Source organism: Thermobia domestica, chromosome 2 (genome assembly GCF_964235325.1).
Source record: "Thermobia domestica chromosome 2, izTheDome1.hap1.1, whole genome shotgun sequence".
Lineage (NCBI taxonomy): Eukaryota > Metazoa > Arthropoda > Insecta > Zygentoma > Lepismatidae > Thermobia > Thermobia domestica.
Window position 1 is genome coordinate 332,920,505 of NC_137455.1, and position 16,408 is coordinate 332,936,912.

General features: G+C 34.9%; 1 protein-coding gene across 1 annotated transcript in view; it reads left to right on the forward strand.

Moving 5' to 3' along the window:
* Window positions 1-759: 759 nt before the first annotated feature.
* LOC145679528 (polyamine-transporting ATPase 13A3-like) overlaps window positions 760-16,408 on the forward strand; it is a 161,219-nt gene continuing 145,570 nt past the window's right edge. The window contains exon 1 of the mRNA XM_081750106.1: window positions 760-803. Within this exon, the coding sequence (XP_081606232.1) occupies window positions 760-803 (44 nt within the window). The remainder of the gene's footprint in view (window positions 804-16,408) is intronic.

Here is a 16,408-nt window from a genome sequence, read left to right on the forward strand (position 1 = left end):
GTACGGGACGTCCACAGTGTACAACACCGCAAGAAGAGCGATATCTCACCATCAGTGCCCGCAGACGGCCACGAAGTACAGCAGGTAGCCTTTCTCGGGACCTTGCCACAGCCACTGGAACAGTTGTCTGCCGACACACAGTCTACAGACGACTGAACAGACATGGTTTATTCGGCCGGAGATCTGCAATGTGCATTCCACTGATCCCTGTTCACAGGAGAGCCCGTAAAGCCTGGTGTCAAGAACACAGTACATGGTAAATGGAACAGTGGTCCCAGGTTTGTTCACGGACGAGTCCAAGTATAGTCTGAACAGTGATTCTCGCCGGGTTATCATCTGGCGTGAACCAGGAACCAGATACCAATCCCATAATGTCCTTGAAAGGGACCTGTATCGAGGTAGTGGTTTGATGGTGTGGAGTGGGATTATGATTGGTTTACGTACATCCCTGCATGTCTTTGACAGAGAAACTGTAACAGATCAGGTGTATCGGGACGTCATTTTGCATCAGTATGTTCGCCTTTTCAGGTGCACAGTGGGTCCCACCTTCCTCCTGATGGATGATAACGCACGGCCCCACCGAGCTGTCATCGTGGAGGAGTACCGTGAAACAGAAGATATCAGGCGAATGGAGTAGCCTGCCTGTTCTCCAGACCTAAACCCCATCGAGCATGTCTGGGATGCTCTCGGTCGACGTGTCACTGCACGTCTTCACACCCCTAGGACACTTCAGGAACTCCGACAGGCACTGGTGCAAGAATGGGAGGCTATACCCCAGCAGCTGCTAGACCACCTGATCCAGAGTATGCCAACCCGTTGTGCGGCTTGTGTACGTGTGCATGGTGATCATATCCCATATTTATGTCGGGGTACATGCGCAGGAAACAGTGGCGTTGTGTAGCACATGCGTTTCTCAACTTATCACTAATACCGTGGATACCGTGGATATCACCAATACCGTGGTACCGATATGTTTCGTTTGTTCGTATGTTGTGTTCACTATGTGCCTATGCTATTAGCGCCAGTTTTGTGTAGTGCCACGTTGTGTAGTACCACAATCTGCAATTATCCTTAATTTTTGAGCATTAGTGTATATCCATAATATATCTATAGATCCATAATAGGCGTTCTCAGATATGGATTTATAAGAGAAAAAAAAAACGTTTGACATCATCTATTACTTTTTCAAGTTTGCCACCAACTCACTCCAACATCTATCTATATATTAAAATGAAACCTTTATTGGTTGTCTATTGCAATTCACTTCACTCTCTTTATTCGTCCTCCACTTGTGTCTGTAGTGAAATATTTCAGTTTAACGTCCCACAATTATGTCCTTTCTGACTAAAGGAGACGATGATTAAGGCATGTGAATGATAATGGAACACACTGACACAATGCTGTCCACCTCAAACTTACTCGGCTGGGGATCGAACCAAGAATCTCACATACCAAATCTAAGCAATCTACCACTGAGCCACCGTGCCCCCGTCCTTCACTTGTGTCTATAAAGAAACAAGTACATAGTGAGGCAATGGGAAAGAGATTCGTGCTAATATTAGAATAAGCGCTGTGTAGACAGCGTAAATTCAACTTATTTGGTCTAGGAATTAATTCGTGCGGGTGGACAAGAGATGGCGCAACGAACGGAGCGTCCCACAGTTCCGTGTATCCACACATGTGTTGCAAACCCCTGTCATCGCGTATCGTTCGTAGTATAGGGCAGTGGATTAAAGCGTCAACAACACCAGTTTGTAGTTAAGTGAACATGGCGCAATTTGTGCCTGATAAAGTGTTTTTGCGGGGTGTCCTGCTGCATTACTTTAACATGCAGAAAAGTGCGACTGAAAGTCATCGTATTTTGGTGGAAGTGTATGGTGACCATGCTCTAGCTGAGCGAACGTGTCAGAAGTGGTTTGCACGGTTTAGAAGTGGTGATTTCGGCTTGGCAGACCAAGAGCGAGCTTGACAGCCAAAAAAAATTCAAGACAAAGAATTGACAGCATTGCTCGAGCAGGATTCGTGTCAAACGCAGGAACAACTTGCAGCAGCATTAGGCGTTGATCAAACAACAGTCTCCAAACGCTTGAAAGCCATGGGAATGATTCAAAAGATGTCACATTGGGTTCCACATGAATTGAAAGACAGAGACGTTGAAAGACGAAAAACCATTTTCGAATTGCTGCTTCAACGACAGAGCAGAAAGGGGTTTCTGCATCGAATTATTACGGGTGATGAGAAGTGGATCCATTACGAGAACCCTAAACGAAAAAAGGCCTGGGTGAAACCAGGTGAACCAGGTCCATCACAACCAAAACGAGATATTCACTGTGCAAAGGTTATGCTGTGCATATGGTGGGATATGAAAGGTGTGGTGTACTATGAGCTGCTGCAACCGGGTGAAACTATGAATGGAGAACGTTATCGACGACAATTAATGCGTCTGAAGCAAGCTCTGGCCAGAACACGACCAGAATGGGAGAACAGACATGATAAACTTATTGTTCAACATGATAACGCTCGCCCACATGTCGCAAACCGGTCAAAACCTATTTAGAAAATGTCGGATGGGAAGTTTTACCCCACCCTCCGTATTCACCAGACGTTGCTCCTTCGGACTACTACTTGTTCGATTGCATGAACAATGATTTGATTGGACAGCGGTTTACTTCTTCAGAAGATATCGAAACATGGGTCTCTGACTGGATCGCTTCCAAGGATGAGGACTTCTTTCGCCACGGAATCCGTACATTGCCTGACAGATGGGCGAAAGTGGTGGCTAGCGATGGACAATATTTTTCTTAAGGTATTTATGTATTTTGTGTTTGTACTACAGCTTCAATGTGTGCGTACCAACCGCACGAATTAATTCCTAGACCAAATATTATTATTATTATTATTATTATTATTATTATTATTATTATTATTATTATTATTATTATTATTATTATTATTATTATTGTATTAAATTTAAGAAAAACTAATATATTAAACTGGTATTTTTAGTAGAAATTCCATCTTTTCAAAAAAAAAAAAAAAAATCAAGTAAAACGACGGTTGCTCTCATTTGCTATTGTAAATATCGCATTCGGACTGTCAATAGACATATTGTGAAAGAATTTCTCACAAAAGAATTTTATTGGTCTCTTCTGGCCTGAGTGACGCATTTGAATGAAGATCAGAAAAACATTGGAGAAAGTATAAATGATAATAATAAAACAGACAATACAATATAACACAGGTTTTCGTAAACAGAAATCCGACTTAAAACAGCTGGGAAATAGCAATGATTAGAGAAAAATACAAACCTGACCAGCTTTGTTTTGTTTTCTTTCTTTATCTACCGTACAGTTAAAACAAGAAATTACAAATGCATTTTATAAACACACAACGTACAAAAATGACTTCATGACAGTCGATAGTCTTTTGTAAGCTAAAAAAAAAATTACTTTCACAACTTTTTTGTTTTCTTGTATTTCAACACAAAAAAAGTAGTTTTACTTCACTCGTATTACTGTAGAGCATAGTTTGTTTTGTTCTTTATTTTGCTTGTTTTTTTTTATTTGAGTCAATCATTATGACTGATGACTACCCTAGTCATTGTTCTCTTCGTCTTAATGTCTTGCACTCTTGTGAATCACGAGCTTCAAAATCAAGAATGCATCTATGACAAAGATTTCTGCATCCGTGAGAAAGAAGACTGAATCAAAACAAAGGTCAGTTATGCAGACGTGTTGTAGGACGATGACCAGTCTCCTAGATTCAGTTGTATTTTGCTCTTTAATGTCACTAAATATTTAAATTTTCGTTGAATTTTAGATTAGACTTTTAATTTTTTAAATAGTATTTCTTAGAAAAGAAAGAAAAACAAAAGAAGAATATTAAAATTCCACACCATAAAGTTTCTGATTACTCATAAGATGCTATATAAAGTACTGTAGCCTAAAACTAAAGCCTGTAACAAACATCTTGGCATTTCAGCTAAACGAATAGAACTCAAGCTCTGACGCGACGTTGCCGACTGTTAAGGGGTGTGGCATGGGTAAGCAGACGAACTACAGCGCGATCAGGTGGCAGAGGATAGACGTGGATGTGTACAAAATAAACGGAGCAATACCGCTGGCCTCTCATTTGCTAGCAGCATTTAAAAGGAACTTTGAGCGCCGCCTTCAAATGCCAAGATGTTTGTCACGTCGTTTAATGTACCTTCCTCATGCATTGATTCTTGACTTATGATGTCATGCGCAGGCTTTCTGCTTCATGACTCGAAGTTTCTAGACTTAATTTTGAAATTTCTCTGAAGCACGTATCATATACAATGGTGGTGTATTATGACTATATAATAAATAATACTGTATATGGCACTTCTTTGCTTGCTTTTTCTTGGGCAATACAATCATTGTAACACCAAGAACATCCTTTGGCCATTCTCTACTCAGGTAGATCTTGTTAGTGAGTAAAGTCAGTATTTTCATTGCATTGTCACTTCCCTAGTCCTTTTATAAAAGAATCCGCGCATACCCTTATTTCTTTGTAACTGAAATATATTAAAGAACAAGTAATTATTTTTTATCATTATTTACATTGTTACACTTATTTCCGACCTTAATCTACGTTTAGCATAAACTTTAAGAGACTACCATACTTAGCACATTCAAAAATCAAACATTTAAGTATTATCGTGGCGCTAAGAAATAAATAAATTTTTTAAAATGAAATCTTTAATTTATCATTTCTCAATTGTGTTCTTTAGCCTAAAGAAGACGCATGACCCATGAAAATAAATGATTATGAAACAGCTAGTGGAATCAGAAATGACAGAAAATGAAAAAAAAAGAAAAAAAAAGAGAGAGAGACCAACTGAAACGATTTTATCTACCACAAACCCATATGATCTGAAATCAAACCAAGAACTATGATCTTACTGAGAAATTGCAGTACAAACTTGCTTCATCTTTTGTCAAGAAGGAATTCCACTCCTCTGTTAAGCGCATATAGAGGAAATATGGTAAATCTGGCAAATTCTTATGGAACAAAGAACTGAAAAGAGGGAGAAACGAAAATGCCCCATATAAGACCTATACTGCAAGTGCAAACAAATGTTTGAATTCTCCTTCTCTCTAAAAAAATGAGTTTATATATATATATATATATATATATATATATATATATATATATATATATATATATATATATATATATATATATGTATAATATAATGGTTTCCAACCGGTTTGTCGGGAAATTTTAGAATTTAATGAACAAATTAGCTAGAATTAACTTCGTAGTAGAGTGTATTAATCAACCTCCAAGGTACTAATAATGGCCACTACTACATAGAGTCAATATTTTGTAAAAACTTATAGTCTTACACTATTATCAGTGGCGTGCAAAATCGTTTTCGTAGTTTTAACATTCTTAAGCAAGAATATTATGGAATAATCATGCGGATCTTGGAAGGATATGAGATTCAACAGTTGAACCCTCCCCTTAATGGAACTGTACCTAGGTATAATCTATATTATTTTAATAAAAAAAATCAAACAAATATGTCACAATATCGTAGGCGTACAGTAAAGTATGTATTCAGTGAAAAAAGTTGATAACCAGTGACATATTATAATAAAGATAGGTTTTAGTACAAGTACTGTGTCAGTTAAATGAATACAAAAACTCATACATTCAATCGAACTTGTTTTCCCCGTATGAAGAACACATTGATTTAAAAAACGAAAGACGAAGTTGCTCCAAATAACCTGTCTCAAAAGAAAACTTTAATTGTCCTTTCTTATTTCCATTTATAACCCAATTACACACACACACACGCCCATTCAAAAGAAAGGAACAAGTGTAAGTATGATCGCTAAAGATAAGAAACGTCCGGTCTCCGCACAGGATATTGATTACTGTATAGTCAACTTTTACTTAGTTTACAATCTAATATTTTTTTTTTTCAAAAAAGGAAAGAAATGATTAATTAGACTTCAAGTCTTTATAATTATTTCCAATTAATTTATTGCTAGATAGTATTACTTGTTGAAGAAAACGATTTCATTCAGTTTCTTCTTTCTCTGTGTAAAATGGGATGAGATCGTTAAAAAAAAAGTCTTTAATGTTATCAATGCTGATGATTTGAGATCGTTGAGTTCCTTGCAGCTATTCTGCAACAAGTTTTTTTTTTTTCCTATCCTACGAGTTTTCTAAGTGTTCAACTCCTACTCATGCTGCCTGAGGATTATACTTGTCTCTTTTTTTTTTTCATTTCTTTTGTTTATGAATCATTTTCGAAATGTGTTTCATTCTTTTGATTTATGATGCACTTTCCTCAATTTTCGTTAAATGATTTCCAAAAGAGCAAATATCTGCCTTTAATTTTGATTAATGTTACTTCTATAGTCTTCTCTCATCCTCGCTTGGGTGGCATCTTATTCAAATGTGTTGTCCTTGTTTAAACTTGTTATACAAATGTTTAGTTACTAACTGACTTAATTTTAAAAAATGATCCCCTGAAAGTTAAATGACGCGATGTGTGTTACGAACTTCTTGCTTAGGGTGATCAGCGAGAAGGTAAGTGTCTCACTTGCCAAGGGTACCAAACTGTCTCGCCTTTGGGAGGGGAAAAAACCGAGATATATTTCAAAATAACTTCTTGAAATCGATATTCGATAGGCGAGTTACTCTTTTCTTTCTCTTTATAAATTAAACTAAGATCATGATTTGAAACTGCGGTGGCTCAATGCTAGAGCGCTTATCCTTGGTGCGTGGAGTCCCTGGTTCGATACCAGCTCGTGTCATGTGAGCTTTGTGGTAGACTATCACCGTGAGTGTGTGTTTCTCTGGGTTTTTCCGTTTCCTCTTAATTTCTTTATTCGTTATTATCGTCTCCCTTAGCTTCCAAACATAATTGTGAGACATTAAACTAATGCTACTATTACTATTACTACTACTACTACTACTACTACTACTACTACTACTACTACTACTACTACTAATAATAATAATAATAATAATAATAATAATAATAATAATAATAATAAACACCTTTAATGGTGTAAAGACTCAGGCTACGATTTTGTTTTTTGTTCTTTTTTCTATTTTATTTCTTTTTTTCAAACTTTCGGTATTCATTGTAACTTTTAAAACTCTGAAATCAGTTTTGTCTTTTACCTACTTACCAACAACTTAAATATAACAAGACTACATTTTCTATTGTATTTCTTGCGAAAATCACTGGTACCTGTGGCGTATGGCTCTACAATCCTGTTCTCTCATATAAATAGAATTCAGAATACAGATTCAGAATTTATATAAATAATATATTCCATCCTACAATCTTGATGTAGATAACGGCGTAAGCCGTAAAGTAAAACCAGTCAAACATACAGGTCATTTTAAATGTTCTACAAAGTGATTATACGACATGTATATGATGATGATGAGAGCCTGACTGGAATCTAAAACTGTTGTGTGTATAAATGAATATGTTGTATTGGTTGCAAGAGAAGTCCGCGCTTTTTTTGAGATCTATCTACAGTGAGTTTATATTGAATTTGTTTGTCACAAAAATTTAGTATAACATACAAGTTACAAATTTATTTTCGCTTTAGCGTAATATAATAAAGAGAAAAATACTTATTTTTATGAACTAAGTTATGCACAAAATCCTTTTAAAATATCAAAGTTGTGAAAAACAAAAACAAAAATAATATCTTCATATTTCTTCAATTGTAAATAAAATCTTTTCATGTTACGTCACAGGCTAACTAACAAACTAACTAACTGAAGATAAGCGCTTCTGGAATCAATAGAAATTGTTCGGATTCTTCTTTTAATACTAGGTGCTATCTTTTCCAGGTGAAATATAACATTAAACTCCAACTAATCAGTGTGTTGTGATAAAGTAATTCCTTATAATCCTGAATACCTCACTTCTGTTTTCCTATGAGTTTATGAAGCAATATTCGTTAATTTCTTTCTCCTTAGTTAAATACATAGCATTTACATACTTACAATAGATACATTTTGTGAATGAAAATGAGGTTTAATGCATATTTTATTGCATGTTTCGTTTGAAATACAGTTATCCTGTATTTTTATACATAATATATTTTAAGAGCTTAAGTAAATTTGTTAATGTTTATCAATGTTGTTATTTGGACAAAGAAAATAGAGGAGGACGTAATTGGGCAGAGAAAAAGACATTTGGTACCCTTTGAACGTCAGTCATCTATCTGTGACACCAAATAAGGTATACAAGATCTATTTCCTACAATCTTTCGTTTTGCATATTACAGCTAAGTTTGTATGTGAGTCACTATTGGAACAATGCGTATAATGGTTGCTAGAAAAGGACAGATAGTTAAAGATATAGTCTGCTAATTAACGGAGTATTTATACATATAGGCCCTACAGTAAATAAATGAATAACTAAATAAATAGTCTGTTTCAGCAGAATAAAAACTAGAACCTTTTTTATTTCAAGTGTGTCTCTGCTGGCGCTGCTGTCAATGTTTTTCTCGTGTCCCCCTCGAAAGAGGAGAGGCAAGTTCAAGGATGTTATAAATAGAGGATCTGCCCATATGTATCGTCATCCTATTAAATCGATGAAGCCAAAATCAACCGAGCAGAGGCACATCTGATTGGCTACTCTCGTTTCCGCCATCGTCTGATTGGCTACTTTCGTTTCCGCCATGATTGTTGGCTCAAAACATTGCGATCCTATTGGGCGGAGTGGGCAGAGTAGGGGTGGTGAAACTGTGACGTATGGCTTCAAGATTTTGTTGTAAGGGCAGATCCTCTATTTTATAAGATCCTTGGGCAAGTTGCTGTGCCCGACATCCTTCAATAGTTGGATGCGAACAGAATTGTTACATTAAATTATTTCATCGACTTCGCTGTGTACTGTCTTGTTAGCCATTTTCTTTATCAAAGTGATAGAGTTTTATAGTCCACTTCCAAAGTGTTTCTGTGCTCGTCATATCTTTTCTGTCGTTGTAAATTTATGAATGCAGTGATTTCCACAAAACGTCTTCACTTCAGCTTCAAACGGCTTGAGTCAGCAAACAAGGTAACTCAAGATTTTTGAAGAGAGTAGTCCGAAGTGTGTGGGAGATCTCAGTTTTATTGATACGAAATTTGAGCTATATCAATAGTGGTGATTTCTTGCTCAGACGCTGAGTGACCTCTCGAAGAGCTTGCTCATGTTTCTCATCTTTATTCATACCAAAAGGAATAAATTCTCCAAAATTGGAATAAATTCACCTTGTTCAACTTTATTCATAAGACCCTCTAAATAGCCTACGATCTTCACTCGCCAAGATCACACGACTGAATGACAAATTGGGAACACACCCGAGGTCATTTACTTCTTTTCCCAAAGCAAAGGGAAGGTTTCATCTGTAAGAGGGGCCGAAGTATGTTTCACATATTTTCCAAGGGTACACTTACAATAGGAAGGATCTACAGTTGTTATTGACAACGAAATAAATAGTATACTTTTTAGTATAATAAAGATTCGTTTTTCTCGAAAACTACTCATGAGGATTCAGATTCACACCATATAATTTTTTGTTCAATTTGATGAGATTTATTCTGATTGGTATATATTTCTCGTGTTTGGCTAAAAAAGTAATCCCGTTTAATGCTAATAATATTGTTAAAAAATTGAAGAAAATGTTAAATTTGATTGTTACATGGTTTGAAGTACTTCACTTGTACCCATTTTTATGCATCGTTTTTTCTTTATCCAGATTTAATGCGTAGCTTCAATCAAAAGTACTTAATTATCATATATCCGCACAAGCTGGAAATCTAAATTTGAGTACTATTGTGCATCTAGAGCAAATAAAAATTAGTTTAGGAGAAACTTAATACTTGAAATTGAGTTATTTTCGAAAATGTATTGTGACATCGATTCAATTAAAAGTCTAGGTTAAATCTTAGCGTTTCCTGTGACAGATAAATGTGTCGAAACAATTTATTATGTGAATCTACATTGGAGGCTTTTAATCTTATCTTCTATTTGCCCTGCGTTGTCATTATTGGCTTGATAAAGCTTATTGGAGTTTGGAGTGTACGACTTTAAAACTGAAAAAAGGGGCCGTTGCCATAGTCAATCTAAAACTGATTGAGGGAAGAAAGAATCTGCAACAAATGTGATGCACGGAATAAGTCGTGAGTGGGAACCCTTCACCCCTGGTGGGGATGTTCATGAAGCTATCAGCTTATATCTAATTATATTGGAATATATTACCCATTTCTTAATTTCGAACATACTAGGTTCGATCGAAACGAGAAAACTTTTTATCGGACTTCTAAAGAAAATAAAATAAAATAAATAAATACATGACCGTGTTTATTACATATAGAATTCCCAGTCACGACCCCCTTTTCAGTTTTATTAAAAATAGAAGAAGAAGATGAAGAAAGGAAGAGGAAGATAGAAGAGGAAAGAGGTAAAGAAAGAAGGTGATAAAGAGGAAACTGTTACTGGATATTTTGAGAAAATATGGTAAAGAGAAAGTGAATAATTATCGAATTGGGATCATTTCCAATAGCTATTGGGTGAATGTTTGGTATTAAGGTGATCAAAGGTAGACACATGTTAACCCATACATCCCCGATCTAGATCCATTTGACCCCAACTACCGAATTATCCCAATCTAACTCTGAGATAAACGAGAAAGTTTAATTTTACCGTTTATTCAATATTTCCAGAAGTTCTAGACTAATATCCAATATTTGAAAAATGAACGACGAAGTTGATGGCATGTTAGAATCGACCACAGAGGAAAGAAAAAAAAATCAGAGTATCACATATTTGTCGAAGATTTTGACTTTCACAGTTCTCCCATGCTGATCATTCGTTCAGGCTACTTCAGTCCTTTTTACTTCCTTCATAGAGCCAACTTAAATTAAGTTAGTATTAACATTCAATGAGTTTAATTGCTAACTACCATTAATTATAATAAGTCACACATATATGTCAAAATAATTTGTGCACTTAATACTAAACCTACATTTCACTCACACACACATTCATACAGGACAATGTATACTTCAGGTTGTATTTAGTTGAATTAAACTAACCTAACTACATTTCTATAGACATTTATTACATTTCAATAAAAGAAAACTTAGTTTGACATAACAGGAAAAATTTAATACATGAAAAGAATGTTTCATAAGCATGCACAGAAATCCGCAACTTTCAACAAGATCAAATAACACATTTCTCTTTCTAGATATATTAAAAGTTGGATTACATGAAGAAAATTCGTCAAAAGACGAGACAAAAAAAATAAATAAAGGGACAAAAAAATTCAAAGGTCAATATATTTAAGATTCAGTGCAATGAATACATATCATTGCAGGAAAAAAAAATATATAATTGGTTAATCATTCTTTTTTTTAAAAAAACACTTTAGTAGCATTTTATTGAGTCTCTGTCCCAAGAGGAGACATTTCGACAATTTTATGAGTCTTTGTTATCACGTCGATAATAACTCCTTTTTCAACTCTCTTTTTTCACTATGATTTGTGTCCATGAGAGTATTTAATCGTTTTTGTTTTAACTATAGACAAATAGTTGCTTCATATTACATATATATTTTTTATTTCGTCACTTGACGCACTTGATATAAAATTTCAAAGTTTATCGAGATTTAAAATATCGAGTCCAGTCCCAAACATTGGGAACATATTTCCATATTTCTGTATTCACATTACTAAATTATTAACCAAATTTCAGTTCATTGAATTTAAGATCACTATTTTTTTTTCTAGTATAGATCGTGTAGTCAAAAGATTCTAGTCACTGAATAGTTAGGTTTCCGATCGTAGGGGAAGGATTTGTTTCATAGTTTACTGATAGAAGGATTCGTTGGAGGGGCACACTGTTTCGTAGCTTACTGATTTCACTATGATCTCGCAAATAAATTTGGATAAGGATTAGGGTTATTTTTACTTATCTTACGACCTGCTACTTGTTTTATTTACATGCAGTATTTAACATGATATTCAACTTTAATAGTTACAAACATCAATAACAACTCAACAAAATGTCATTTGTTACAATTTACGCGGTAATGCTGTATATCACAAATAGTTGATAAATGTCGGGTGTCAAAAATCTATGGCAACCTAAAACAACCAGGGTAAATACCGAGCCCTCTACATACATACTCACATATATATATATTCATATTACTCAATATAATAAATTTCACTTTAATATCCATCGTAGTATTTCGTCGACATTTAAATTCTACATAACCTTTTTATATTCAATAAGTATCCATATTTTATTGGCTCAAAATAAACAAAACCCTGACTATAAAAATTCACTTTTTTTTTTATAAGGTTGCGACATTGAACTTTATATATATAAACCCGATAATCAATAATCATTCTCAATTTACTAAAGATCCGCGTATATAAAAAAATAGTTGGTATTATTTAATAAGTTGACATAAGAGGTGGAAATACAACGAATAGAGCAGGCACGTAACTTTTAAAACTATGTAAGTACATATATAGATGTATATACAGAAAAAAAATCAATGTTATTCGAAACTAGTGGGCCCAAACTACTAATACATACACACTATATGACCAATCAATAGAAAGAAAAACCAGAAATCAGTAATCAATGGATATAATTTGTACGATCAATGAATAACAAATGTTTTCAGGAATCTGAAAGCATAGTGTACCTTCTCGTCAATTTCTCCCGTGGTGGATTGAATATCGCGAAAATGGTCCTGAGATGTGCTGCAATACCTCCACGAATTGCATCCCTCGATGTCTCAGTTAGTACATACGATCGAAATAAGTAATATGAATATTGTACGTTTTCATGAGTTTCAGAAACCGGGGGGGGGGGAGGTTGAAATATTTGAAAAAAAAAATCTCGAAGTAATGAAGACAGAGAGAGAGATAGAGAAGAAGGAAGACGAAGAATAGGGGCGCCAAAGACTTAAGTGGGAAATAACTAACGCTACAAAGATAAAAGTCGAATTTCGCTCTCAACAAAATCCATAGCCAAAATATTCTTAACATGCCAAAAGGGTGGTCTACTCAAATACGTAGACTCAAGGAGCGCCCTGCTGCCAAGGATGCAAGTTCTGTGTCCATCAGATCCCAATCCCACAAGAGTTTGGTTGTAAGATTGAAATCCGATCCCCGTATCCGGCCCAAACCAGCAGGGTCCCGAAAATCCTCCGGAAGGTTAGAGACGGCGTTAATTTAGAATTTCAAAAGAAAAAAAAATCATCCGACCTCTTGGAAACTAGAAGATTCCAGAATAGTAATGAAATTAGAGTAATAGCTAAGATATCCCTAATTAGAGGTTGCCAAAATAAAAAAAAATTAAATAAACTGAATTTTGGATCGGTGATTTCAATAACCAAACATCACCGATGGCTACCCCGCGCAGACATGCCACAGTCTGGGACGTCGTTAATTTCCCTCATCTAATTAAACTAAGAAAAGACATGAAAATACTTAAGGGGACTAGGGGTCGACGTCCGGGTACGCTAATGACATGAATATTAATTTAGTAGCAGTTGATTTAATCGGATAGTCCGAACTGAGTTATATGAACACTGCACAATAAATAAATAAGGTAAGCAACGAAAAAAAAAAATCTCGGAGAGGCAATGAATGTTAAAGGTACAAATGACCGAAACCTGTACTTTTCGATGATCACAGGAAATAGCAGTTGGTTTTCTTAATTATCATTTCTGTCAATCTTTAGAAGTAATTCCCACATGATGCTACCCTATCTATTGAAAGGCTTAAGATCCGGGGCTGTTAATATGAGGTACATAAATGCGAAGTAACACACAATTCCCAACTACAATTTACTATTCAAGTAGCAAACTCGGTTGGATGAATGTACTGGTGTAGAAGTCAAAACGCGAGAGATTTTTTTTTTCGTAAACGTATTCATATTTTCACTATATAACATACACTAGGCCTATCCATTTAAATGTAGGTGTCATATCATCTCATTCATATTATTTTATATCATATTATTAATATACCATTACATTCATTCATTATCTACTAATTTTCGCGCGAAGTAATATTTTACAGACACCCTATTTCATACATTTTACACGCAGGCCATACACATATTTACATTACACAGTAATAAATATATATATTTATCACAATCTATCACGCTCAAACTACTACACGATAACATTCATCGAACCACGTACTCTTTGTTTCGAAGCACCCAAATTGTATTTACTTCGCAGTTTTTTTAAAAAAAAATCATACGTGTATTCACTGAAAGTTAAATTGTCAACGATTAATCTATTTCCGATTTTCTGATAAAACTAAATCAACAATGGAATTTTTCTACAGCCACGGGAAAAGAGAATTTAATACTACATTTTGAAACAAACAGTAACAGCATATGGGCTTTACTTCTATTAAGAAAATAGGTATTCTTTATTTCAGTAGATATTTCAATTACTACTGGACCTAGCAAGCTGAAATTTTCAGTACAGTAAGATCTCATGCTATCTTATATGAAGGTATACTCATCTGAACCGAAAACCATGTCCACGGGATGTAATTTAGAAATAAATGGCCAAAATCAAACAATCTAGATCACTAAGTCATGCGATGTCGTAATGTCAACAAACAATTGATTAGCGAAAACGGACACTATGGCGCTGTGGTGGAGGCATAATTTACCGTGTACTGAAATATATACTTGTACTCATTAATCAGAAATTTAATATTTACTCCGGTTTAGTATACTTCGAGTTAGACAAATGGTACTAAATTAACGCATATTTATACACTGTCCTAACCGAAAATTCACACACTCACACAAAACTACTAACTACATACACCACTGTTAGTACTATACATAAAAACAACTAACTAAACCAAACATGCACCATTTAGTTACATGCATGTTGACGAAAAATACTCCCTTGTTGGTATATACAGTCGGCTCTATTAAACTTAAAGGGGCAAGGGGGCAAAATGAGAAAGGTAACCCTAGGTCCAATTGACCTGACCAATTGTTTACATAATGATTGCTAAAGATTGATGCCCTGGGGGCACCTTAACGAGGTTTATTGAGGGACCCTTCCCCTGAGAGGGGAAAAGGCCCTAAAACAAACAATAACTAACCCATTCCCCCGCTAGAACTGGTTCAATTTGGAAAAGGGGATAGGAGCCCTTTTAAGCTAACTTAAGCTGCCATTATGATTATTTACATTACAACTATCAAACCTACTACGTACATGCAATTACTAAATAAATAATAAAAAATCACATTTACCGTATACACGAACAACATGCACTAAACAGGTCGTAATTTCCCTAATCCCTAATTGAATTTGAAATAAAAAAGAAAGTAAAGTCACTATTTCACTCTTGTCTATTCTAGATAGGCAGCAAACATGGCTTCCTAGTAAACAGAAATCCGGAAGTCAGATATTTTCCCCTGGTTTTACAGTTCTTTGAACAAAAATATGTGTTTCTGGCTCCTAAATGATCACACGACGTTTATCAATGAAATTAACTGGATATTACCTTAAGTTCGTTTGAATTTCAGTCCTAATAAAGCCAAAATATGGTGATCACTTCCACAGATAGTGCTTCGTGACGTGTCTTCGATTATTCTGATCACATTGCGCCGAAAAAGCCAGAGGTAGGAGAATTCCTCCAATCAGAACGAAAACTTTAGCCGCGGAAATTACAAAACAAATAGAAATTTGGCAAATCCAGATATAACCGGATCTGAAAGTGACTATGGACTAATGAGAGGGGGTGAGGGAAAGATTAGGTACCTGACTAAATTCTACATTGGTCTGAAATTAAGAAAATTTATATCCAATGACGGAACTATGTTTCGGTATGACGTCAGAATGGTAAACCTTGTAACTTTTCAACTTGTATATCCGAAAATGGGATTTACACTTAATCAAAATATAAATAAAATATATTATTCAGTGGGAATATGGTTACTAATGAAACCTTTGGATTCATTATATTTAATTCGAAGTAAAGAGAGTAAATAAATTGTGTAACTAAACCGAAATTGAATAAAAAAAAAATTACTAGGTACAGGGTGCGTAAAAAAAAAGTTGCCATTACTTTCAACTGTAATGGTACATTACAACTTACATGCTTTACATGGTTAATCTATCATGTCAATTAAAAGTCTCACGCTTTCAATCATGATTAATAATAAACCTTGCTGTAACCTAGTGGATATAAATCGTTATAGTTTTGCATTGCGGTGATTTTTCATTAGTACTACTTTTTAACTACGTATTTGAGCTAATGCGTTTCTCACCCTGATAACTTTCGAGGCAAATAATTGTAAGAGAATCCCTGTATAATAGGTTTAATAATTAACATAAAGCTAAACTATATT